Source organism: Syngnathus floridae, chromosome 5 (genome assembly GCF_059516105.1).
Source record: "Syngnathus floridae isolate MCC-2025c chromosome 5, RoL_Sflo_1.0, whole genome shotgun sequence".
Taxonomy (NCBI): domain Eukaryota; kingdom Metazoa; phylum Chordata; class Actinopteri; order Syngnathiformes; family Syngnathidae; genus Syngnathus; species Syngnathus floridae.
This window is the reverse complement of record NC_142417.1, coordinates 5675402-5701069: the sequence shown is the minus strand read 5'-3', so window position 1 is coordinate 5701069 and position 25668 is coordinate 5675402. Positions and strand designations below refer to the sequence as shown.

Below are 25668 nucleotides of genomic sequence, written 5' to 3'. Positions count from 1 at the left end.
CCGGGACCGCAAGAAGGGCGTTGTCGCGGTGCGTTCTAATACAACTGGAAAAGGGAGATATTACCTGGAAACGACACAACTGTCTTAACCAGATACAGCAGAGCGTGGTAAATTACCGCGTAACCCCGTGGGGACAAGTAGTTCAGAATGGATGCTGCTGCTCCCTTCAGGGACGTTGATTTTGTGGGATACTGGGCGGCTGGCTAACAGCACTTACATTTCGCTAAATGTTGCCCTTGGAAGAAGAAATTTGGACCCCCGGACTAAAGCGACATTTCCCATTTTCCCATACAGTATTTCTTTTTTATCTGCAGCAAGAAAAAAAAATGCCAGTCGTATTTCTATGATGGATAAAGTGTGGATATTAAAATATACACTTTCTGGAGGGGAGCATTACAGGTTTTGCTTTTTTAAATTTTAATTAGAAATCATATGATATTTACTGTATGCAAATTGTTGGGAACTGAGTTTAGGAGCGCCCGCCAAAGGCTGTGTATTGTAGATAATAGGGGGCGCTCAAGTGCTTTGCATCGTTAGCAACGACATGATTACAACGAAGAAGTTAGAGTCACGATTTTTGAAAGACAACTCTTACCGTTTTTTGACAACTATTAAGCTGTGAAGTTTCCAAATACCTTGGCAACGCCACTTAAACAGCCGAAGTTATTACTTGAACGTTCAGGTATGTCTAAATCTAGAATGCTGTCAAACATCAGATTGTATGACAAAAGTAACGGCGTGAGATTTACCGTTTAGCATTGATTAGCTGCGCGTTGCTAACAACAAGGTTTTTTTTACGACAGTTGCTAGGGGGCTAGCGTTTTTCCCAAATGGGTTCTCAAAATTTTTGCGTTCAGAGACATTTTTCCAAGGACACAATAATAACACCAATTAAATATATTATATATATATATATATATATATAGAGAGAGAGAGAGAGAGAGAGAGAGAGAGAGAGAGAGAGAGAGAGAGTGAGAGAGAGAGTGTGAGAGAGAGAGAGAGAGAGAGAGAGAGAGAGAGAGAGAGAGAGAGAGAGAGAGAGAGAGAGAGAGATCAATGCTAAACGGTAAATCTCACGCCGTTACTTTTGTACATATATATATATATATATGTGATATACATAATATATGTATTATGTATTCGTGGTGTATTATTGACTATTGTGAGGTATTTTCTGGAGCAACCTATAATCTGAAAAATACAGGATTATGATCAGATTATTTTTCCCATCCTAAGGAATGGTCCATGAGAGTGTTGAGATTAAGAAGCGGGGTGCCCATGACTTCATGGAATACTACACCTATGCCTGTGCCCAACAGAAAACCATCCCCCTCTCTATTGTTAAACTCCATCTCGACAAAGGCATTTTAGACTTCAATGGAGACAGGGTCAAGTTAGCTGATTGGCCTCCCATCCTGGACTCTATCTTTATCAATAGGCACCTTCACCATATTGCAATTACTAGCACCTACCAGACAAGCCACACATGTGCAGATGCAGGTAAGGTTTAAAATTGAAAAAAAAAAAGGACATAACACTGAGCTCTGGTGAGCCCAACTTTGCATCTGAACCTCTGTTTTTATTGTCACAGATCGAAGGTACTACAAACCAGTGTTCAGGAAGAAAATTCCATCCATCCGTTCTAAAGACATGACATTCAAGTTGTGCAAAGTGCTGAAGGAGTGTCTGTCCCTTTCTCCCAACCTGAAGACTTTAAACCTCAACGGACTCCCTCTGAGGGAAAGAGATCTTGTCAACTTGACAAAGGTAAGAATGGACCACGATTTTCATCCAAAGAGCACTTTTCTATGCAACACATGTAGACAGATAATATAACAATTCTCACAGACATATATTCTTTATCCTTTGCAAAGAATGACTAATATTACTGGGCCTTATAGAGGAGTTGTGACTGTCTCCATGTATATCTATATGACCATATTATACTGGCCCCAGGTGGCCAAGATATGCACACCTAAAGTAGCAACACAATGTCCACTGAATATTAGCGTTCAAGATAAAAACTATGTCCCATTTCAGGGTGTAGCAAAAAGTGTTTCCTTGCAATCTCTTTCCCTGGCACACTGTCCTCTCTCAGATGACGGCTTGGAGGGTAAGTGGTTTCTTATTTATTGTGATCCTTAGCTATTTTCAAGTAATATTCCACAGTCTTAAATTGGTGTTGTCATTTTTCATATATTTTTCAGTCATTTGCCAAAGTGTGAAGTACTCAACAAGAATCAAAGAAATCGATTTCACAGGATGCAATATCACATGGAGAGGAGCTGAGCATCTTGCAAACATCATCCAGGTGAAATTTGAGATTTACTTTAATGTAGCCTTTCCCCCAAATTTGTAAGCCACATGCAGCCTTCTGTTTTGGCGCACCCTCATCAGCCAGCATACAGCTTTAAAAAAAAAAAGTCCAACCGGCAAAAGGATCTCGACATTCTTGAGTACTTACAAATGGCTCGAGTGTTTTTCAAATAGTTAATGTCAATGTATTAACACACAATAATGAAGCTGTCAGTCAGACGATGGTATAAACAATGTGTTTCAGCATCAAGGAATGCAGAGACATGGCTCGGTATGGGCACAATCTTTGCGCTATCAACAGCCAAAATTGGAGGCCATGGGGGGTCTCCGCCGCCTCACCCTCAACTGTAACACTTTGATTGGGGACGTGGGTGCTACTCGTCTTGCGCGTGAGCTGGCCGAAGACCTTTGGCTGAAAGGTAAGGAGATGGAAAAATAACGATGCTTTGCATATTTTCATATTTGTATGATGGTATTCTAACGATCTTTCTTTGTATTTTGAGCAGCTGTAGACCTGCAGAAATGCGGCCTCTCTAATCGAGGAGCTTGTCATCTGCTGGAGGTCTTGAAGACAAATTCCACTCTCTGCATACTGGATATCCGGAATAACCCTTTAGTTGGTAGGACGCTGTCATAAGTTAACTATTTTTTCTTTTGGTTGTGCCATGCTCCCAATGTAATTTGCATTACATTCACTGTCAAGACAGCTCTGCATCATTAGGCAAATCAAAAGACAATTTTGACAGAGGTGCCTAAAAAAAAAATCATTAAAAAATAGCACAAAACTAATGACACAATCATTTTCATGACACTCCATTTTCACATTTCAGTACTAAAGCATATGTTTTTTTCTCTTTCTGTTTTAGACAATGCCCTAATTAAGACTATAATAGAGAAAGTACTCACAAAAGCTGAAGCACAGACGCCAGAGGTGAGTGAATGCGTTTGGCCAGTGTACTACATTTATGAGGTAATATAAATAAATGGTTTATATTTACATGTTCACCACAGTACTACTGGATCACTCCTGCCACCAAAGAACAACAGAAAGCTGGTGCATCTAAGAGACGAGTGCCATCCAGGGCATCCACAGAGAAAACAGGTACAATTTACTCTTTCTACTCAGTCGACACACACACAATTACTGACCAGACTTTTTGTAAGTTTCCCGATAAAATGCTTTAGTCACTTGTGAAAAGGTTAAGCAACAAATATGTTATGTGACTTTGGTTAAGTTCTCATGGGGGTACATAGAATGATGTTTGGGGGAGAGGCGCGGGCTCCCTCTAGTGGTATGAAAAAAATCCCCTGAATTAAATAGTTGTATTAAACTTTACGTACTATACATTTCTATGTGGTCTTTAAAACATTTATTTTGGTACAACTTTCATGTAACTTTAATGTGCATTTTAATTGAAGAATCACTGATGTTTAAATACAGTGGTTATCTTGTATTTAAGCAGAGTGTGAATATTCAACGTGGCTTACAATAATATTAAATATCGTTTTTAGGAGCAAAACTGCCTCATATATAATTTTACAAAATGTAGCTAGAGATAACTGACCCAATTCTAAGCGTGACTGTACCGTTTGCTGGCTTTAACTTCAACTCTGCTGGCCCCATCATTGGCCTGTCACGCTCTTGTTCCAGCTTCTCAAAAAACAACTTCTGCTGAAGATGAAGGCTCAGTTGTTGCTAAGCTTCAGCAACCCGCTTCCCGCTGCAGAAATGCGCCTCGTCATTCCGCCGCACGGGCTGGACGCCAGCGGTAAGGAGACCGTTGATCCAGTTCATTGGTGGTAATTTAAAACAAATAGTTGAAGACAACAAGGTAGGAGGTTACACATTCTGAAGTTACAATAAAAGAAGCGAGAGAAACCCAGCTTACTACTTGCAGCCCCAAAACTGATGAATTGCATTTGTATATTCCAGAGGTTTTCCTCCTGCAGATGCAAAAGAGCACAGTTTCCAGTCAACGCAGCAAGGTCAGGTATGGGTTTTCTGTTTATAGTTTGGATGACTCGTTTGCTGTATTGTAGTTCCGACACTTCTCTGACCCCTTAAAAGGCTGCGTCCAATGTGAGGGTAACATTTGCGTCTGATTCGGAGGAAGAGGAGGACGGTGATGAGGAAGAGGGCCCGGCAATTATGATGAGTGATCCGAGGCCATCTAATGAAAGCCAACAGGACAGCAGCATTGCACGGCAAATGGATCGTATGCAGGTTAGCCACATTTAGCCCTAGATGAACAGAGAACTGTTTTTTAATTTGACCGCTGTTCTCCTGCATCTTCTGCAGATGGCGCTACAGGAATGTCGTTTGAGATTGGGAGAAGAGCGCAGGGCCAGACTAAAAGCTGAGTCTTTAGTCAGAGAGGTGCTTCCAGATAATGTTTTGGATAAAAAAAAAAAAAAGGAAGCTTGATAATGGCATAGTTACACGTATTAGCGAAACAACATCTCTCAAATAATGTTCTATCCTGTCTTGTTTTCATTCAGTTTGAGTTGGAGAACGCTCGTCTTCGTGATAATAACATCTCCCTGTCCAAGGCCCTCGCGACTGTGGGCCCGCCAGACCGCAGCGCCCTGGAAGACGAGGACGTGCTGGAGAGCATCGAGCGCTCGTTCGCCAAGTTCCACGCTTTCCTGGATCTCGTCAATGACGCTGGGTGGGTGACACAAATACCCGCCGTTTGTGTTTCCATAATGCTCTGTTATTGCGATTGAGTGATTGGACAGGGTCTTGTTATAGTCAGTCATGCTGACTGTTAATCACATTGGTTTTATTTTATTTAAGTATGAAACATAATTTTGCCGATAACCCTCAGTGTTAGGAATTAGCAACTCATTTATTTGACAGAATAGATGGACAATACTAGATCAAATTAGGTTCTGAAGCAGATAGACTTGGACGTTCAGTTCTAGTTGAATCCGTCGTGAGGGCAGGTAGTAAAATTGTATTTGAGGTTAGCTTTTTCTTTTTGGAAAGAATTTTACTTTTACTTTCTATGGCGAACTAAGGAAAATTCCATGACCTGGTAAATAACCTTGAGAAAGAGTAAACATGTAGGCCACGTGATTTAAAATAACTCCATTCGCTTCTCAGCTACTGTCTCAAAGCGAAACTTGGGCCACCTAATCTGGGTGGGGTGGCTGATCAGTCATTTCCTTCCTCATGTACCTCATACAATAGATATTTGTACCGTCCATCACTCAGTGACAGGTGGATACTTAGAATGAAAGTGGAACCTGAAGCCCAGGGTTTCTTTTTCATTTTGATGCCTCTTGAATACAATGTATTTTTCTTTTTCGTCTTCTTTTTCTGTCTTTTTTTTTTCTGGGGACCATGAAAAGAGTAGGATGGATATCTCACTCCTTTTCATCTGTTGATGATCAGAAAGTCATTCAAATGCCACAAATCCCTGCCACTGATCATTTATTTGTTATAAGCATGATAAAGCCACCCTGATTTAGCAGAACTGTGAACCCCTGTTTATTACTGAGGGAACATTCCAGAACCACCTGTAATAGGACAAAATCCAAAACGTAGAGGTCAAATGAAAAACAAATTTAAAAAAAAGACACAACTTTCTCATATCAGTTCTTTCCCTCCCACATGCTTTAAAAACATTTCAACTTATTAAAAGCTATTTTTCAACATTTTCCTGGCATTAAATAAAAGGCTTATAGGTGTTTTACCAAGAAAGTATACCATTAAAATAAAAGTGGTCAGAATTCCACTTTATCACAAAAATGGTGGTGAGGGGGGAGCATTTTATAAGATTACCTTTACTGGTTATGCCCTGCACTTAAATTACTTTCATTTTGAGCAATTCTATTTGTATTTCTGGTGCTCGTATTTCATTCCTTATCTGGTCGTGTGACTTTTATATAATGTGTCATTGCAGGGTGATGACTTATTAAGGAGAGGCAATTGCAATGAGCTTCTTTTCTCATTATATCTCTATCTTTATATCTATATATATATATATAAAATATTTTTATATTTTGTCTCACGCAATAGTGTCATACCCTGAAGTTAACTTGTGTTTTCCAACAATTATGAAACAAAATTCACTCCTTTTTATCCATCTTACGTCTTGCTGGAACAAAATAATTCAGACACACTATTTTGAAAATGCAGTCGAAAAACCTACCTGATGATTGCGTTGGGCACATTTTGAATCACAATATAGCTTTTCTTCTATTTCACTATCATGTTCTCACTCAGCCTAGGTCAGATAGCATCTATGGCTGGCATTGACAAGTCCGATTTCTCGCCTTTGGGAAGACCGCAGCTCTCTTCCACTCTGGGACACGTGGGCCAACTGAATGGAGTAGCATCCGGTCAACATCATTCTCGTGATATTCAGGTGCAAGATTTAACATTATACTTTACATAAATGGCTTACAAATTATTTCATTTAACATTTATTAAAGACTAAAAATGAAAATTGGTGAATTTTTCCTCCACTTTCTCTTTAGGCCACCAGGGTTAATCCCAATGACATAATGACTCCCAAATCTTCGGCCTCAAACGGAAACGGTGATCATCGAGACAGACTGCTCCAAGTGACTGTCCAGCAGGATGCCGGAGCACAGGTGGATTTAAGTGTCATAAGAGAACAAGAGCCAGATCAGTTCTCTAAACCTGAAACCCAGTATGACTCTGATTCAGACCGCAGTATAGCTAGCCAGCAATCCCGTCGTGAATATTGTCACAATCCGGGAATTCGCCCGAGCTTTGTCCTCGGCGATTCTCATCATCGTAATGGCTTCAATTCTAGTCAGAGCGATTCATCCCATGGCTGCAGATTGAGCTCAGGCGATAGCTTGAGAGACCTTGTAAGTTATAAGGCACACTCTGGGTCAGAAGGGTCAGAGCGGAAGACAAGTCCTGACATTCTGGAGGAGATTACATCGATGGTGGCTTTATAAGCATACTCAAGCGGTGAATATTTGTAACATGACAGACCCTTTGGCAGATGTTTTTTCAACTTTGAAGAAGTTACAAATAGGCATTTTAATTGGACAATCCTTGCCAACATTTTTTTTTTTTTTTTTGCCAAAATGCATTATTTTAAGTTTTGCTATTGCTACTTCTTTAACAGCACTTTTTTACAGCAACAGTTGTGAATATATTTGATATATTTAAACTACTTTCGGTTGTCAAAAGTGCTCACGACACAAAACTAGACAGATTTGTAACAAATATTTGTTCATAGATTTTTTAGTCCTTTTCATTAAAAACAAGCGTAAAAACATGTTGCTTTTATTTTGTTCAGTATAATTAGTTGATAAGATGTCTCAATGGTAGAGCCGTCGTCTCCCACGCCAGAGGTTGGCGCGTCGATCATCAGACATTGTGACCATGTCAAAGCATCCTTAAGTAAGACAATGAAGCTGACTAGTGATGTGTCATCAGTATGTGAATGAGGAATCAGTGACGTGCTTTGAGGAGTAGGGGTGTTTTGTCTGTGTCATGTGATAGTCAAGCGTAATACTACTTAGGTAACTTACACAAAACAATCTTGTCACTATCAACATATGGTGATCATTTTGATAAGTAAATTATCTAAGACCCCGTACTTGTTTGTGTGTAATAAGACTTATCAAAGTCGTCGTTATCATAAATGAGTACAATGCAAGATTCTACTTTGCACTTTTGGTCTCTGTAAGAAAACTGCTACTGCTTTATGGCCGCCGTTGATATCTTGTTGCATTGTGGCGTGAGAACAGTTTTTAAACAGCTGAGGGAACAGTAACACATCGAAAAAATAAAATAAACATATATATATATTTAGCCAAAACATTTATTGTCATGATTGATATCACAATAATGGACAGCAATATTTGTTATAAAATATTTTGAATAGTGGCATGCAACAAATATAAAGCATGAAGTTTATTCTTTTCAGTGTTTAAAAGTAGCCTGACAGACTGTACAATTTAAGAAAAAAATGCAAATGTCCTTTCACAGCTATTCATGCAACACAAATTAAGATTTTATGATATAAGAAATCTGAATTTGTTGAAAAATTTCCCCAGCTATTTTAATTGGAATCAATGAGCCCTCTGCCTTGTTGAGATAAATACCTAGTGGCATCAGGTCAGATCTCTGAGGAACACCATGATTAAATGGAAATAAACCATGCTGTCTAGTACACAAAATATTTTGGGAGGGATCAAATGAAGGAATAAATAGTGTAAAAACATCAAATAATATTGTGTTGATGTTTCATAATGACAAAACGTGATAAATCAGTAGCATAATTTTTGGTTTTGACAAAAATCCCCACTCTCATGCTACGTAAGGCACCAGTATAATAAGATCGGTGTTTACATTTTATTGCATCCTGTCTGTGTCTTAACTGCATTACATTTATTGACCGTTATCATAGTTTGACAGCTACAATATTTATAGTCGGCTGGAGATACTGGTGAAATAAATCACTGCTCCTAATCGTCTGGTGATATGACATATCTGTTTGAACCGCCTCTGTACAATGTGTCACATGGTATTAGAAAAAATACCCATGTTTTAAATGAATGCTGTCACTTTGACCCTCTGTAACACCATCCTGGCTGCCAGCCATCCCGAGAGAAATTCAAATACCCTTCATGTCACACTGTGTACTTTTAGCAAACGGTGACGAAATGAGATGACCCTTTTTTCGGGGCGGTGTCCCCACCATTGACCCGTGAGCTTGTACAGAAGCCGTACAGAAAAATGGATGGAAATTTACAAAATAGTGATTAAATAGTATAAGACAAAAATAGTCATGAGGAAAATTGCATGTTATAGCAAGAAAAAGTAGGTCAAACTTTCTGCTCAAACAAACTACAGAAATTACAACATAATATCCTGATCTTTTATTCAGTCAAAATAATCAATAGCTCTTGAAACAATTCCCCAGCCTCTATTAATTTTACAGCTATCTAATTGAGTAATAGTTATTCACACTCACATTTATTATTTTCTATTTTTTTTTCTGAATATTCAAATACAAATAAAACCACTGGGCCAAGTGAATCAGCATTGTCAACATACAATAACGTATGGCTCCAATTCAGACCCTTGCGGGACACTGTAATTAAGTGGGAAATAGTACATGTTTGAATAGCCAAACAAAAAAGCAATCCAAAAACAAAATGCTTTTGTTCCATTGATCATTTATTGCATCAGAAATCAATGATTTCACAGGCAACAAATAAAAATGTAAAACTGCACCACAGAGCGCAATGATTTCACAAGCAACAAATAAAAATGTCAAATTTTTTACCCACACACAAAAACATTTTTGCTTCATCCATCCAATTTTCAGCAGATATTATGACAACTTTATGTGGCATCAATGAACATTCCAGGATATTGCAGACAGAAAAGTGCTAAACTGCGAGAGAAATTTGCTATCCATTCATCCGAAGCAACAAGGGGGTGCAAATTTTCTCTCTAACATGACAAAATGTGGGTCCATTCATGCATTCGGTTGCATGGTAATCAAAAGTATTTGTCAAGCAGCAAGTGATAAAGCCATACTAATGCATGTGTGTCATTTTGATTCTGCTTGCAGCTTATTTAAAAAACGACCCATGGTCACTACATATTTAAAAGCGAACAACAAAATCAAAGTAGCAAAAAAAAAGAAAAAAAGATCCAGAGTCTCCTTTTGGAAAACTAGTTGTTCTCCTTTGATGCTGTGGTCGCCTACAATACATAAAAAAGAAAAGTTAGATTTTCCCATAATCCACAATTATAATAATCACATTTTATTTCAAATATATATATTTTATTTTTATAACTATGTAATTCAAAATAGTCTTTTATCCTGTATTATTATTTTTTTTTACTTATTAATACTAAAGCAAAACACCGAGGCTATGGCCTCATTTATGGTGTACTAGTTCCCTTTACTGCCGCTATCTTATCATTTAGTATCGCAAACTAAAGTACTTAAACTCCCGGTGTTGTGGTCAAGGTATACTTTAACAGCTCGTGGGCCAGTCCACCGAATTGGTACCACTTGCGTCACCAGGAAAATAAAATCGATGCACGATAAAATTAAGCCAAGTGTACTGCATAGTGTTTAATAAGCCAAAGGTCTGGCCTGTTAACATTTATTTCTGTGAGACGCGCATAAAAATGTGTAGCAGTCAGTGAAGCTTGTATTGCTTTTAACAACCATGAGAAAAGCTGTAAAAAATTTTACAATTTCCTCTGCCAGTGGAAATTCAGCTAATGGGCTGGGTGTTGATACTCTATGCATTCAATCTGCTGTGTATGCATCTCTTGAATTAGTTAAAATAGAATAAAATGTTCTCTTGAATGTAGACCAAGCCCCCGGGGGGAATGCTGAAAATCTGCCGCTACTGTATTCTCCCACAAAAACAGTAAAGCAAAATATTTTTCCTTAAATGGGGCTCCTCAGCTCATTTTAATAAAGTTTATTGATGCCAAAATGGCACAGGATTTCAGTAAAACACTGCTTTTGTCGAAATGGCCTCAACTCATTTCAATAACGTTATATGGCACCAAGGCAATACTACATTGCAGCACAAAAAAAGGCAATTTGTCAGATTTTCAGCAAAGAACGTCAATCTGGTTTGCAAATATGAATTTCATTACATGAAATCTTTCAATTTTGATGCAGGATCCATTGGGTCTTTTTTAAATGTATTACCTGATGATACTTTTAATTCTATGTAGGTATATTTAATCATTTAACTGATCGTTATCCAAAAACATTTCCATGAATGTATAAACATTTTTTTTTAAAAATGACAAAAGTTGCTTACAAATGGTGTCCTCTCTCCATATTTGCTCCAGAAGGTCATCTTAGCTTCGGTTGTGTGGCTGGTGCGCTGGTCAAAGACTTTACACGTCTGGAAAGGTGGGCTGTAGAGGTGCAAACTGACCGAACCCTCAGTGTGGCTTACGTTCTCCACACGGTGGAGGCCGATTTTGTCTGGAAAAAAAACCCCAAAAAACAGCGCAAATGTTCCATCAGTGAATGACTGGAATGTTGTGAAATGTGGTTCATGGCAGACTTTTTCTCCCAGTGTTGGAAACAACGGGTAGATCAGCGGTGACGGAATGTTTCCAATTGGGGAGTTTATACAAAGTCCTCTGAGGCGCATGAGCCAAACCAAAAGGTAAGGAAATAATATTCAGTGGTCAGCGCTTACAGAATATCAGCATCTAGCCAATCTTTTTTTTTGTAGCACAGGTCATCTGATCATTTCAGGACACATATAATGAGATCAAAATTATACTAATCAACATTTAAGTTAAATAAACCAGGGGCAATAAAATTTGCATTGTCAATGTGGAATAACAAATGGCTCCAGGACAGATCTTTGTGGAACACCACATTACACAGAGCTGGAGTCGATACCAACTGACTTTGGGCAAGTGGTCGAGTTAGACTTGACTGGTCGCCAGCCACTCTCAGGAAACATACAAATAATCAGTCGCACTATTTTCCCATATATGGACAAGTCAATCTTGGAACATTTTTGAAATGTGGGAGGAAGCCCACGCTAGCACAGGGAGAACATAAATTGTATTTTTAAACCTGTGAGATAAAAGCTAACCATGACGGCACCATGTGATTGCAACACAAATTTTTGTGGGTCAACTGTTTTTTTGCTATTTATACCGTTCCCCTTGTGGTTAGTTTGCTTTTTAAGAAGAACTTGGCATTCAGCGACGCACTGTATATTTTCTTAGCAACACTTAGCAACATACACATTGGGCAAAATCTATATTTAACTCATTAAATCATAGGATTTAAGATAACAGTATATCGCCATCATTGATGCCACATTTTTTTCATGTCTTCACTCTTAACCAAAGAGTTTATATTTGATTAAGAAAGAACGCACATTTGCTACGAGTCGGGTGAGCACACTTATCACATACATGCATCACATAACTGCAAGTCAGAGAGTTATTGCCGCAGGAGGAGAGCATGCAGAAGATGTTTGTTCTTTTCACACACGACATGATAACGCCCCGTGGAAGAATGCAGACATCTGCCAAAAAAAATGTTTTCTTCTTACCATTTATGTAGGCCACAGAGTTGTTTTCCAGGGTCTTGTGTGACCTCTCAGTCATGTCCCCGCCTTCCTCCTTGGGCCAGTCGAAGAGAGTCTCCTTGAGCTCGCCCTGGAGCATCTTCATGAAGCAGTGGGAATTGGAGTGGTCGTGTATACTACTGCAAGGTGGTCACAGCACACATGCACGCGCAGCAGTGTTAGGAGGGGCCAGATTATATTGCGTATCATTATGTGCCGCCACGTATGGATCGACAAAAGAAGCAAATATTTACAATGTGTCAAAACTAAAACAAATCCCATTATTGTTTGTGTATACGACATCAGCGGACCCTGCTGGACCAAAAAATGTAATATAAATCTCATACCATAAGACACCAGTAAAAGGAATTGTATATTATATATATATATTTTGCAATATAATATTGGAAAATATTGATACGCCTAGACTATTTTATTATTTTCATCCCCCCCCCCCTTTGGTAGCCATTTCGACTCAACTTTAAATGTTTTTGTCAGATATATTTTAAACCACAGCACAAAAAAATCTCATGGCTCATAACCAACAAAAATGTAACAAGTGTTAAAAGTTCTGCCTGTCACTATAACATTCGCAAAGACAGATGAACTAAGATAAGTTATTTAAATATTGAGATTTTGGACCGAGTTGAATTTAGATCATTTCCGGCAGCAAACCTGATAAGCCCAAATGTGTTGCGCTGCATGCATATCAACTTTCTCCTCACCTTCCTTGGCCTTCTCCCCAACACAAGATGATCAGGTTGAACTTCCCATTGCCTTCATCCACCAAGTTCCTCGTGTATCTGTAAATAAAAAGGCAATAATGTGTGATGGTGAAAAACCAAGATCATTCCACCTCCCCCATTAATGACTTTTCAAAAAGGTATGGGAAAATATATTATGGCGAAAGATTGCATTTTTAGCCCATAATTCCAAATAGTACGTTTGCTGCAAACAACACTGCTCATTACCAAAACAATAACTATACTAGTCATTTCTGGCATCTTTTATTTCCACTGTACAGAAAGTTGATGTGGTGTCATCCCTTAAAGTCTTTTACAGACTTATTGAAGGGAGCCGGGATGGGGCAACAACCCCCCCTCACATTCCATCATATGCCAAATAGTTTGGAGGCAGCTGCGGTGGCTCCCTGGTGATCTTCACGCCACCGGAGCCCAAACCTCTGCACAAACACACACGAGCGGGTGTGTGTCGTTTGCTTACTGTTGATTGGTTAACCGCAAACCCCTCACTACCTCCCCCTTCCAATGGCCATCACAACACTGGCAATGGAACACCATTGCAATGTATTGTGGGTCACTGTGTAGTCGATATAGGACAGATAACATGCATGACTCGAACTATCTTGAGGTTTGAAAAATATACATTTGTTCTTTGTTAAAACCAAATTGTCAATCTAACTATATGCATTCTAAATTTTGAATAATTTGTCATTTAGATTTGATCGTAATTGTATATCTTAAAACTAGCAAAATAATTAAAGAGCAAAATTTACCTTCAACAAAAATCTATTTATTGGACAAATGCAAAGGCAATGACGTCACAACAAGCGTGCAAAGTGCATCACTGCTCGTTCAAAGAAATTCATCATAAACGATTCATAAAGTACAAAAAGGAATGAGTTTTACCTGAGTTTATCAAACATGGCGTATTGCGTCCAGTCCTTAGGGTTGCTCCTGTATGACTCCATGAGTTCCCGCACCTCATCCACGTTGACATTGTTGTCTTGAAAGATCTCATGCAGCTTTTGGATCAGCTCCTGCAGATTTTTTGGCATCTTTGCTTTTGGGTACGTGTGCGTCAGCTATACAACTTGTTTGGCGATAAACAGATTTCTTGTCGACCTGTTCACCTAGTGACTGAGTGCTACAGGGTCCCCGTTTTATGCCTTTGGAGCATACCATCGTGGAGAGAAAGGGAACGCCTCTATTAGCAAGAGTGGGGGTGGGTGGGCTGCGCAAGATTAGGGAGCGATCATTGATGTGTTCACTTTCGACATGACTAACCCACCTGTATTCGAAACCAGCCACATTTCAACAAAAATCCTAAATCCATCTCACGTATTAAAAACAAAATTGGACCGGTCCTCTTCGAGTGCTTTTCTACCACGTTGTCACATAGGCGACCTCCCCCTGTCTCCCGGGTCCCTCTCATTGAACTCTGGTTTGGACAATAGCCGTGCAGCTTGTCGGTGGCCCCCCCACCCTGCAGCCACAACACCCCCATTTAGTGCACTGTCCAACACAAAAACAAAAACAAGCGCCTTTCGCAATAATCAAGAGACATCATCAATCATGTATCATTTATCAAATAAAACCGTGCATTTAGGGGATCATCTTATGAGGAATGTCAGACTATAAAACTGGTCAATTTTAAAATGAGAGCTCAGAGAATGCTTATATTGTTTGCATGCAACACTAGACTTTCGAACATGCTTACATAATTGCACTTGTTACTTATCGTATTATTATTGCATTGATTTCTAATTATTAATTTATGTTACGTTACATTATATATATATAGGTAAGTATGCAGGTGTCCACTGTATATTTATTAGTGTGTGTGTGTGTGTGTGTGTGTGTGTGTGCGTGTGCGTGTGCGTGTGCGTGTGCGCGCGTGTGTGCTCAACAATACATCTTGTGTTGCAGCAAGCTGATGCATCCTTCCAATTTTGCATCCACCAATATTGAAAGCAAAACTGCTTTCTGTTTCTTTATGATATTACCGGATACCTGTTTGCTCTCATAAATCTGATGTAGTCTGGAGTAGAAAAAAAAAGCAAACAAACTTCGTTAAATGTCCGATTGTGACAAGCTCACATGGTAAAATTCAAACCATCTTTCACAAATAGGCCATTTTTTAGTCAGTGATACTATTTTTTTCGGCCTAAATAATCTGAATTTTGTTGTGTTCCAGGAAATGGGGTCAAAATACAAAAAGTCCTGCCTAGCTACAAAAACAGATATGCTCAAACCTCATTGAATAAAGTACATAAGTAGACAATTAAATAAATAAAAGAAACATTTTAAGCATATAATTATACCTACACACCAAATCAATAAAGAAGACATAACTAGACATTTTTGATAAGTGGTGATGAGAAAGGTTTTTATAACTTTATGATCTGATATATTTCTGAGCACTTTGAAATAACAAATGACTTTTGATATATTGCCTGAATAGCTTAATGACCCTTAAGGAACTGTGTAATGCATGCCTGATGTTTTTCTCTAAATCATGGACACGTCCAGAGTCGTCGTGACCGTTCAGTATTTGATTATATCTTGTGTTTTATAACTTGTGTTTTGACTAAACGTCATATGTTGCCTAATGCGAGACGGCAACTTTTTGATTACTACTGAACGTTCTGCACAGAGGGAAATATTTTGGCCTAACAAAACCAGCTGGTGCCAGAAGGAGCCACCCGAGAACTCGGCCAAAGATGATCGCCAAGGCCGAGAGACGGGATGGAAGACAACAGCCCCCTCCACACACACACACACCAACAGCCCCCACCAACACACCGAATCGCCCATAACCAGCACCACTCCCATGGAAGCAGACTCTCCTTCGAACTTGCCCCACTGCTTCAGTGTCTTTGCATTTTCCTAAATCTGAAGAAATCAAACGAGCACGCAGTGAGTAAATTGGATAACAGGTGATTGGCAAAGGCTTTTGCCGTGAGGCGCAGATAACGCGCTCCCTAAATTGTGGACAAAATCCAACAGTGTATTTGTCAAGTGGTGTAGTGTTGATTCAGCAACATAATACATCAAATCGATGCAATATTGTCCAGTTGTAGCTTTGGGTCAAGTGTTATCAACCATTTCACCAAAATGAAAGGTGAAGATTAATTTTGCTCTTGTTTCGCACTTCCGTTTTCACACCACCCGAAGTGCCACATCATCAGAGGTTGGCCTTATACTCTACCTTGTGGCTGACCACATCACTCGGTTTATACCATTTATTATTTGCGAAAGTGGATGTAGCTAAATTAATTTCCCCGCAAATAACTGAGAAAACAACATTGTGGTTATTCATGGGGATATAAATTGATTATATTATTATGAAGGCTGTCAAACTAGAAAAGAAAAAGAGAACAAAATTCTGGAAAAGTCACAGATGGAAGTACCCAAGCATCATGCTTGTATGTTTTGGGTTATTATTTGAGCATAACGTTTTTTAAATTGAATTTTGTATTTATTTTGTATTTTACAAAAATATTTTTGTAGTTTCTCTTATATATTGTTTTTATTGTAACTAGATACAATATTGTTTGCTGGCTGTCTGAAGAAAAGAACAAGAAAAAAGAGGAAACATTATAATAAACTGTACTGTTGCATTTGTTTTTATCGGTTTGGTGTACAGTACAACTTTTTGTTTAAACTCATATTTCCACTGTTCATCTTGAAAGTGAAAGCAAAACAGGTTTCAGTTTCCTTTTGAGAGACCCCAACATCTAAAAGTAGCACCACGTATGGGAAATGTCTGTGTTTCTTCTAATCTCTGCCAGTAAAAATTTTCTGCCAGTGAGGAGTGTATTTCTTCAGGAAATGTACTCCCCTCCAAAAATATTGATATGATGAAGCCAGTCTTCAATTTAATGTAAGACAAGAATTCACCATTTCAACTTTCATTTCCTTTTATTTAGATGTGGATGGGATACCTGATTTACAATATCGTAGCATCATTTAAATGAAACACCATGTTTTTAGATATTGATAGTGATAAAATATCGGTTGCAAATCATTTTCTTACAGTAACACTTGTTGCTCGGCATGAAAGGTCATGAGTTCCTTCAACTGCTTTGTGTTCCATTTAAAGGCCCAGATTTCACACTGAGTTTATTTGAGAGTAAAGCGGGACGAGATCCTTATTATGCATGTTTTGAGATATTATCACGATTGATTTTTCTCATGAAAATAGGTGTGGAAAAATATGTTCGGTTAACAGATATAAATACTACCGAAGTGTTCATATCATCTCATATCTTCATCGTTCGAAGTCTTATGCAAATGGTTTGAGTTTTGATCCATGTGCTGTCAAACTAACACCACATAAAAGTTTTGCTCCAAAGTTAATGCCTACATCACATATTTGCTTTTCACCTCTGAGGTGCCACATCATCAAACACCAGCTGTACTTGTACGCCACCTTGTGGCTGACTGCGTCATTCAGTTTACACTAGAGAGGTCTTAACTTTATTGTATGCAATACAGTATGTAAATCGTTAGATCACGGGTTCTGAAATTTATTTGGTGCGGGGAGATTTTTTTTCTCCCGAGGAGACTCATAATGGAATTATAGTTTGTCTTTTAGAAAACAATGTTTATGTTTGTTATAAATTCTATTTTATACTCAGCTGTTGTTCATTTAACTTTATGTGTGTCAACATACTCGTTTTAATTTATGATTGGTGAAAAAAAAATCCAGTATGTTGGGAATTTGACTGAGCAAGATCTTATGATTTAACTTGTGACTAGTTTATGAAATACGTATGTATCATCACAGTAACACTTGTACACTTGGTATGCGATTGAATCACTGCCCAAGTTAATGACTTGTTTTCAAATTCAAAATAAACATTCAAATGTAATAAAATCACATTGCCACAGTTTAAATAGTCACTTTAGCGAAACAAAACAGTTGTGAATGAAGCATCTCCACCGAGCGCTCGAGTTTGCCACATGAAACATGGCGTCGACGTAAACGTACGTGTCAGAGCGCAAAAGGTTATCTAAATGCATATTTGATGTTTTATATTTGTCTCCTCCCGTAATTTGCGCATGCTCAGGCGAAACCGGCTCCATTTTATCGTCGTATGTTGGTTTTGTCTTTAAATATAAAGTTTATTTTTGAAAAATACTGTAAAAAAATTGTTTTTTTTCAACAAGTGAATTGCCTCTGCATGTCAAGATTTTATAATTTATATGTCGATATTTAGTTTTGCAGCTGGCACATTTTTAATCCTTCTCTTTTGCCGTAGTGAGCAGGTAGCGGAACGGCGGGGGAGGAGCGGTTTGCTTGACGTGGACGTTCATTTCCGTAAAGAGATGATGGAGCAGTAGCGGCGTGCCAAATCTAAGCGATCCCCGCATTAACCTTAAATCGAGACGGGATTTGGCCGTCAATCCCTCGGTCGCGTTTGGGTTCACGGAAGTCACACTCGGACTGATCCCATTCTGCTCCCGCCCCGCCCCACCCATCGCCTCCTCCTCCCCCCAGCTCAGCAACAATCATGATAAAAGCCATTTTAATATTCAATAACCACGGCAAGCCGAGGCTGTCCAAATTCTACGAACATTATGTGAGTAAGCGTTTGAATTTTCTTTTAGCAGAAATACTTTTTTGCTGCTTATGATACTGTACTTGTCGATGGGATGCCTGGCGATTTGCATTTCTTGTCGTACGGCGGCCGAGCCAAGGAAGGAAAAATAGTTTGGCACCAACCGGTTTTAAACTTGAATTACTGATAGTGTGCAACCTGAACCAACGAGCGTGCGTGCATGCATGCATGTATGTGTGTGTGCGTGCGTGCTTACTGCTCAGTTGATTGTTTGTGTCACATGACCAGAATGACGCCCTTGTGAGGCACTCGTGCTTTCAGCATGCGATCCTCCCTTTTACCCTCTTCCTTTTTTTTTTCTTTAAATGACATTGACAAGGCAGGAAAGGGACAGAGATTTTTTTAGAAGCTTGTTCATAAAATAATAGATGTTTTCTCTTACTGTACAAATCTATATATCTATCCATCGATCTATCCTGTGGCTAAAAAGCGTAGTGTGGAGAGTCTCTGTCACAACAACAAAAATACGCTGTTGCATATGATAGAAGCTCCAGTGGGCTGCAGCCAAGCTGTTGCAATACAGTTTATACAGTATAAGTATCTATTTATTGTTTTCTTCCAACTATGTTTACTTCCAGTGTACCTGTGGGTGAAAAAAAACCAGCTCAGTGGCCTAGTAGTAGAGTGTCCGCCCTGAGACTGGAAGGTTGTGGGTTCAAACCCCGGCCGGGTCATACCAAAGACTATAAAAATGGGACCCATTGCCTCCCTGCTTGGCACTCAGCATTGAGGGTTGGAATTGGGGGGTTAGATCACCAAATGATTCCCGAGCGCGGCACCGCTGCTGCTCACTGCTCCCCTCTCCCCCAGGGGATGGATCAAAATCACATGGGGATGGGTTAAATGCAGAGGACAAATTTCACCACACCCAGATGTGTGTGTGACGATGATCATTGGGACTTTTGGGGGGACTTTTAAAAAGTGAAGAATAGAGAGTGCAGCCAATAGCTTCTCAAATATGTTCACTCTCTCCTTAGTTCTCCTTTTATTCTCCTTCTTTACCAGTCATCTGCTTCACATGAGTTCTATTTTTGTGTTTATTCTTGGTTCCTATCAATAATGCAGTGTAACCAGAGGCGGAGTGTTGCTTAGGACCGTCATAGATCAAGACATGCACGAGCGCTCTGGCCAAGTTACGGCTATTCAAGTTTGCACTAGCTGCATGGATGGACCACGCTGATGTGTGTATTGTGTCTTTTTATCATTGTGAACCTGGGCCGAAACTCTCACTTCTGTTAAGGACCCTCGAGTGACGATAACAGAGCTTTCATTTCATAACAGCGCAGCTTCTGAAATCTTGGCCTGTGTACCCCCGGGCGAGTGTGTTTGATTTAATATGACAAAAGCAAACAGCAGCAGAGGACTCGGGATTTACTGCTCAGTTTCTTTTAAATGACATAAGGAAGACAAATGAAATGGTCTGCTTGTGCTCGGAGTAATAAAAAGAACCTCCGTGGGAGCGGATACGTATTGTAATATTCACTTTTTGTTTCCCTGTTGCTCATGCAGACTGAAGACACCGAGCAACAAATTATCAGGGAAACCTTCCACTTGGTCTCCAAACGAGATGAGAACGTCTGCAATTTTCTGGAAGGTGGAATGTAAGCGCCGTGCGGATCCCACAGTTGCAAGTTGTCAGCCATCTAAAAGTTTGTTTAATGTCAAATGACGGTCGACGATGTTTACCATCTGTCAGGTTGATCGGGGGATCCGACTACAAGCTGATCTACAGACACTATGCCACGTTGTACTTTGTGTTCTGCGTGGACTCATCAGAAAGTGAACTAGGAATTTTAGACCTAATACAGGTAAAAAAAAAAAAAAAATGTTTGGGATATTTGTTTTGTCGCGCTGCGATTGATTGCATTCTATTTTCCCTTTCAGGTATTTGTGGAAACGTTGGACAAATGCTTTGAGAATGTCTGCGAACTTGACCTCATTTTCCATGTAGACAAGGTAGGAAATACCAAGACATTTATCAAATGGCTTTGCTTTTGCAAAATGCCATCATGTCATTGTGTCACACTGTTGAAGAGCAAATTTGAGTCAGAAATGGCTTTATGTGACCTTATATGTATTTTGGACACAAATTTACGTCATTAAATGTATTCACTTACCAAGTACCAATACCAGTAGTACTTTCGATACATACATTTTCAAGTCACACAATCACAGATAATTGTGGACAACTCTTGTTGACACGGTTTTAGACTACTGCACTATAGCGCTAACTACTGGCAAGGATGACTTACTCCATCCTAGATTAATTGGTTGCTGGTGTCCTCCATGAGAACTCGATACCTTGAAATAAGGCTGGTATTGGTACCTGGCTATCTCTAGAAAAAATACACAATCATTTTCCTTTTGGTTATTAATTGGGGTACAGTGATAATTGCTTTAGAGGACACTATTTGAGGAAAGGGGGTGTAGACTTGAGAAATGACATTTATGGGTTCGTTGGGAAATACTTGATTGTACTGCCATCTATTCAGGTCCATAACATTCTGGCAGAGATGGTGATGGGCGGGATGGTGCTAGAGACCAACATGAACGAGATTATCACACAGGTGGACGCCCAGAACAAGATGGAGAAGTCCGAGGTAAGCACACATGACCCCCCTTTCCCCCGGCCTTTCGTGTCGCTTTTCTACAAGCGATGTTACGGAGTATGCAGGCATGCGTGTATGCTGCACCCTGCATGCGACTCTTCAGTGACCTTGTGATGCTCCCGACATGATCCTGGGTGTTTGCGCTCTCTCTCCTCTTGGTTTTTCTCGCTGCCGCACTGCTTTGACACAGATCAACACTGCCATTCATACGGACTTAACTGTTCCATCTCTCAGATGACCATTAAGTCTCAAAATCACCCTCTTTTTTTTTTTCTCCCTCTCTAAGAGGAGCACACAAATGAAATAGGGCGATGAGCAAGAAGCTCTGTGTGAGCCCATTCTTTTGCCAAATATCCTTCACGCTAAGGTAACACAGCAGACGGATGGATGGACAATGAAATGTGACGTCTATGATGCAGCTTATGTTTTATTAAGCAAGTAGCCTGCTTCTCTAATTGGCTGACCTCTGCTGTGTGCTCCCAAGTACCCGTGATAATAGAATTGACATTCCTCTAACTCGAGCTGCAGTTTGTATTTTTTTTTTTCAATCATACCAATTGTTTTTGGGAAAAAAAAAAATCCCCCCCCCCCCCCGGTTGCTGTTCTGTAAGTAGAGTTTCATCAAAGCTGCTCTCGCCTCTCCCTTCTGGGACCTACCCTAGACCACACTCCGTCTCTCCCTCGCACTTTCATTCAAAACAATACCGTCCCTTTCTCGGCAGCGATCAGGAAAGTAAGGAATGTGCTATTTAATGAGCCCGATGGTTTCACGTAGGTCCCCAATAAGCCGGCGTGTGTTTAGTCAGGCCATTTTCGAACATAATTGGTGGTCTACGATAGGTCCTCTCATTTTTTTTTCTCTCCTTGTGCAGATAAACTGTAATTACTTTAACCTGCTTTAACATTCCTCATTCCTCTTTCCCCCTTGACCCTGTCTAGTTCTTTCCATTTTTCTCTCTCTCTTTACAGACGTTTATCTTTCAGTCTACCAGGCAGGACAGGTAGACACAGGTACTGCTAAAAATCTACAACCAAGTACTGTGACCCTAACTGAAGTTTACTTTCCCCTTTCCCACCTCCTCTTTCTCCTCTTCCTTTCCGCGTCTCTCCATACGGAAGCCACCCCATAAAAAGATGTCAAATAACTTCACTAACATGCACCAGGAATCTTTCAGGACAGACCCAAAAATGTCATTGGCTGAAACAAATTGAAATCTCTGCTTCGAAACTTCGCACTCATCGAATTTTCTACATGGACTCACACACCACTCAATGTCGAAATGCTTTAAGTTGACGCTCGGAGTGAGTCTAGGAAAGCAAAATGTAAAACATAAAAGTTTGGAATCAATTCAGACTTGAAAATGAATATATAGCACGATGCAGAACTAATACATGTGCAATATGCCAACGCTAGTTATCTACGTTAGCTAATTAAATGTAGCCTACCACTGATTCTTAAAATGAATTGTAATGCCCCCCCGCCACAAGTGGTCAAGAATGGATGGATAAATAAATAAATAAATGCTCGGCTGAAAAGTTCTGAGGAAATCTTTGTCCAGTTTTTGTATCTTGTATATAATATGGCGAATCAAACATTCATTCCTACATGAGCAGCTACGATTGCCTTACTAACGGGTTAGCCAGTTAACAGCTAGCCGCAAACCTCAACTCACAACAGTCAACTCCACATTTATATTCATTGACTCTCACATCACTCAAAACATTCCAAATCAATATTAAGTTATTCTACAATTCCGTCCTCCGTTCTGAAGGATTTACGTAGTTGGTACCATGACCCTCAAACGTTGTTAACTGGGCCTGTGTGCCAACCGCTAGCATGACCATGGGAAAGTCACTTGAGTGGAGGAATGTACGTACATTCCTAACATGTCCGATTCTGAGCAATGAATGTACAGCTTTGTTCACTAGTGACCGGTCAATTTTGGGTCTGTCTTGCATAAAAGATTCACACGAGGGGGATCTCTAACCACAGTAATTCTCAAATTTGGATAATAATGACAAAGTAATTGTTCCGTAAATAAAACCTCTAAATCAGTGATTCCCAACCACTGTGCCAAGCACATAGAACAAATGATTACAAAGACAGTTTTTGGCTTTGCTTAACATTTTAACTTCAATACATTTCATCTTTTGCTGTCTGTTTTTAAACAGTTAAATTTAAGTATATTTTTTTAAATGTAACTCTTAGTGTGCAATACATCAATTAAATGGACAAAAAATGAAATACAAATCATTTATGTAGAGTTTTACTGTGTACTTTGTCGGGGGGGAAAAATGAAAACCATTACACTTCATAAAAACGTTAACCTGCCTATCCGCTTGTTGCTATTCGTAGATGCAAATATTCATGTAAAATATGTGCCTTGGCGCAAAGCCTGAGAAACACTGGCCTAAATTGTTCCAGTTGAGACTCACTGTATTAGAGTGACTTTCCTCCTCTGTCCACAGAGCAGATCTTCCAGCGTAGTTGAGTGTTAGCTTTAACACCCCCCCATTGTCATCAGTTATCAACCTGTTCAAGACAGTACTGCATCTGCAAAAACAATGCAGTTAACTAACATATAAGCGCTGTATAACATCCAATGTAGTATTGTTTTATGGTTTCCTCCCGCTCTTTTTCATTCTAAACATACTATACCTTTTCAGTCTTCATTTCCAAATCCATATCCCAATTCTCTCTTTGGGCCCCTCAAGAGTCCGGTGGGTTCACTCTGAGCAATGCTTGACCAACGGCCCACACCAGTTCATCCAAAATAGTGAATGACCTCACAATGGATTCGGAATTGGCCCTGGTTGTGACGTATCAACGTAGCACCGCATACTGCATGTGCATCTGACGCTATGACGGCATCTGAATGTACATAACGCACATGTGTGTGTCATGGTAGACGTCGGTGCTTTGGCATCGTGTCAACAGTCTTGTCGAGTGACGTGTAGTGGTTACGTTTGTCCCTCGTCTCTACCGTTTAATGTGACTGTTTGATGAAGCGCTGGAATTTTAATGTTGTGTCGTTGCGCGCGTGTGTGTGTGTGTACGCAGGCTGGTATTGCGGGAGCGCCCGCTCGTGCTGTATCAGCGGTAAAGAACATGAACCTTCCGGAAATGCCCAGAAATATCAACATTGGCGACATCAGCATCAAAGTTCCAAATTTGCCCTCCTTCAAATAGCGGCACGCAGATGACCCGCTGCCCAGAGATGTCACCCAATGTTTAAAAGTGATGCAATCTGTTTACCAAAACCTCTTACTAACTCGTTTTATCCAATCATGGAAGTGCTGTGTGATTTAAAAAAATATATTTGTCAACTTTGTTTTTCTTAGAAAAAACAGTTTTATGCGATTTTGTGTTTTGTTGGAAAAAAATGTTTTATGCATTTTCTGTTCTAATGTAAAATCAAAATAAAGTATTTATTTGTCAATGGTACATTCCTACTCCCCTCATGACGTTTGGCTGCTAAAGCCATCTCAGTTCAACTGAAGTCATTTTACCAACTTGAGTGTTTACTGAGAAGAAATGAAGATTGATTTAAGTGTTTAAGTTGCTCATTCCAGAAAAACATAACTGAATGGGAACAGTCAGGATCAATACAGTGTTGGAAAATTCATACTTTGTCGTGCGTGTGAAACCAAAGGACACTTTGAAGAATTCATTGATAATGCTGATATGCTGTCTTAATGAATTATGAAACTACATCCTGAATTTATATTTGTACTTGTTGAAATTATTCGTTTTCTCTTAATTTTTTTTTAATTTTACTCATGGATTTTGCTTGCCTCTCCTTTTACTACACAATAAACAGTTGAAACCGACAGTGTATTTTTCTTTCTTTTATGCATAATGCACTAGACAACAGTGTACCTGTATGTATGGTGTTAAAGACTACATGATAAAATTATTTTGATATTGATCTTTTTTTCTTTCTGCCAAATGCAAATAATTATTGATAATTTAAAAGGGAAAAAAGTTCTTTAAAAAGTTAGGGTCTTAAAAGCTGACAAAGAGCTATATATTCTATACGATAGCAGAAATAATTTTGAGGTAAATAAAAACATTTTTAATTCCAAAAGTCACAAAAAATTACCGTACCACATTTAGTAACAGTTTCTCTAAGTTTGTACGTTTGCTCTTTCCGTAGTTACAGTAGTTTCAGAAAGTCATCTTGCGCAATTTTACGCAATACATAATTTTAAGTAAAAAATATCTAAATGTACCGTTATATGTTTATTATTATTTCTAATTAGTAAAAAGTTGATAATGGTTATTTTTCAACCGAATTC

The 25668-nt window shown here is 39.2% G+C and overlaps 3 protein-coding genes across 4 annotated transcripts; 2 read left to right on the top strand and 1 right to left on the bottom strand.

The window, feature by feature from the left end:
• The first annotated feature begins 435 nt into the window (after window positions 1-435).
• Window positions 436-9972, top strand: LOC148397742 (centrosomal protein of 78 kDa-like). The gene is made up of 16 exons (XM_088375515.1): window positions 436-682; window positions 1237-1500; window positions 1592-1767; window positions 2041-2113; window positions 2208-2311; window positions 2561-2735; window positions 2823-2936; window positions 3183-3247; window positions 3328-3418; window positions 3968-4085; window positions 4250-4307; window positions 4385-4540; window positions 4616-4693; window positions 4816-4985; window positions 6548-6689; window positions 6802-9972. The coding sequence occupies exons 2-16, from the start codon at window positions 1239-1241 to the stop codon at window positions 7252-7254; spliced, it is 2235 nt and encodes a 744-aa protein (XP_088231641.1). The 5' UTR covers window positions 436-682; window positions 1237-1238; the 3' UTR covers window positions 7255-9972.
• On the bottom strand, window positions 9473-14284 carry cdo1 (cysteine dioxygenase, type I). The gene is made up of 5 exons (XM_088375516.1): window positions 14043-14284; window positions 13119-13196; window positions 12379-12533; window positions 11113-11282; window positions 9473-10024 (listed from the first exon to the last, which is right to left on the bottom strand). Exons 1-5 carry the CDS (start codon window positions 14189-14191, stop codon window positions 9995-9997), a joined length of 582 nt encoding a protein of 193 aa, XP_088231642.1. The 5' UTR covers window positions 14192-14284; the 3' UTR covers window positions 9473-9994.
• A 4087-nt stretch (window positions 14285-18371) lies between these two features.
• Window positions 18372-25200, top strand: ap3s1 (adaptor related protein complex 3 subunit sigma 1). Of its 2 annotated transcripts, XM_088376889.1 has the most exons (7): window positions 18372-18721; window positions 20270-20361; window positions 20457-20568; window positions 20645-20716; window positions 21253-21360; window positions 22339-22380; window positions 24431-25200. In XM_088376889.1, exons 1-6 carry the CDS (start codon window positions 18653-18655, stop codon window positions 22372-22374), a joined length of 489 nt encoding a protein of 162 aa, XP_088233015.1. In that variant the 5' UTR covers window positions 18372-18652; the 3' UTR covers window positions 22375-22380; window positions 24431-25200. The 2 variants fall into 2 exon arrangements, with proteins under 2 accessions (XP_088233015.1, XP_088233014.1); XM_088376888.1 differs by lacking the exon at window positions 22339-22380 and having other exon boundaries at window positions 18391-18721.
• Window positions 25201-25668: the final 468 nt, after the last annotated feature.

Excerpts from the sequence above, each read along its gene's own strand:
- LOC148397742 (XM_088375515.1), top strand. The coding sequence starts at position 1,239 with ATGGTCCATGAGAGTGTTGAGATTAAGAAGCGGGGTGCCCATGACTTC. Across the intron at positions 4,541-4,615 it reads GGCAAATGGATCGTATGCAG|ATGGCGCTACAGGAATGTCG; the intron begins GTTAGCCACATT and ends CATCTTCTGCAG. Across the intron at positions 4,986-6,547 it reads GATCTCGTCAATGACGCTGG|CCTAGGTCAGATAGCATCTA; the intron begins GTGGGTGACACA and ends GTTCTCACTCAG.
- ap3s1 (XM_088376888.1), top strand. The coding sequence starts at position 18,653 with ATGATAAAAGCCATTTTAATATTCAATAACCACGGCAAGCCGAGGCTG. Across the intron at positions 20,362-20,456 it reads AATTTTCTGGAAGGTGGAAT|GTTGATCGGGGGATCCGACT; the intron begins GTAAGCGCCGTG and ends ACCATCTGTCAG. Across the intron at positions 21,361-24,430 it reads ACAAGATGGAGAAGTCCGAG|GCTGGTATTGCGGGAGCGCC; the intron begins GTAAGCACACAT and ends GTGTGTACGCAG.
- cdo1 (XM_088375516.1), bottom strand. The coding sequence starts at position 14,191 with ATGCCAAAAAATCTGCAGGAGCTGATCCAAAAGCTGCATGAGATCTTT. Across the intron at positions 13,197-14,042 it reads GCCATGTTTGATAAACTCAG|ATACACGAGGAACTTGGTGG; the intron begins GTAAAACTCATT and ends TTTTATTTACAG. Across the intron at positions 10,025-11,112 it reads ATGGAGAGAGGACACCATTT|GCGACCACAGCATCAAAGGA; the intron begins GTAAGCAACTTT and ends TATGTATTGTAG.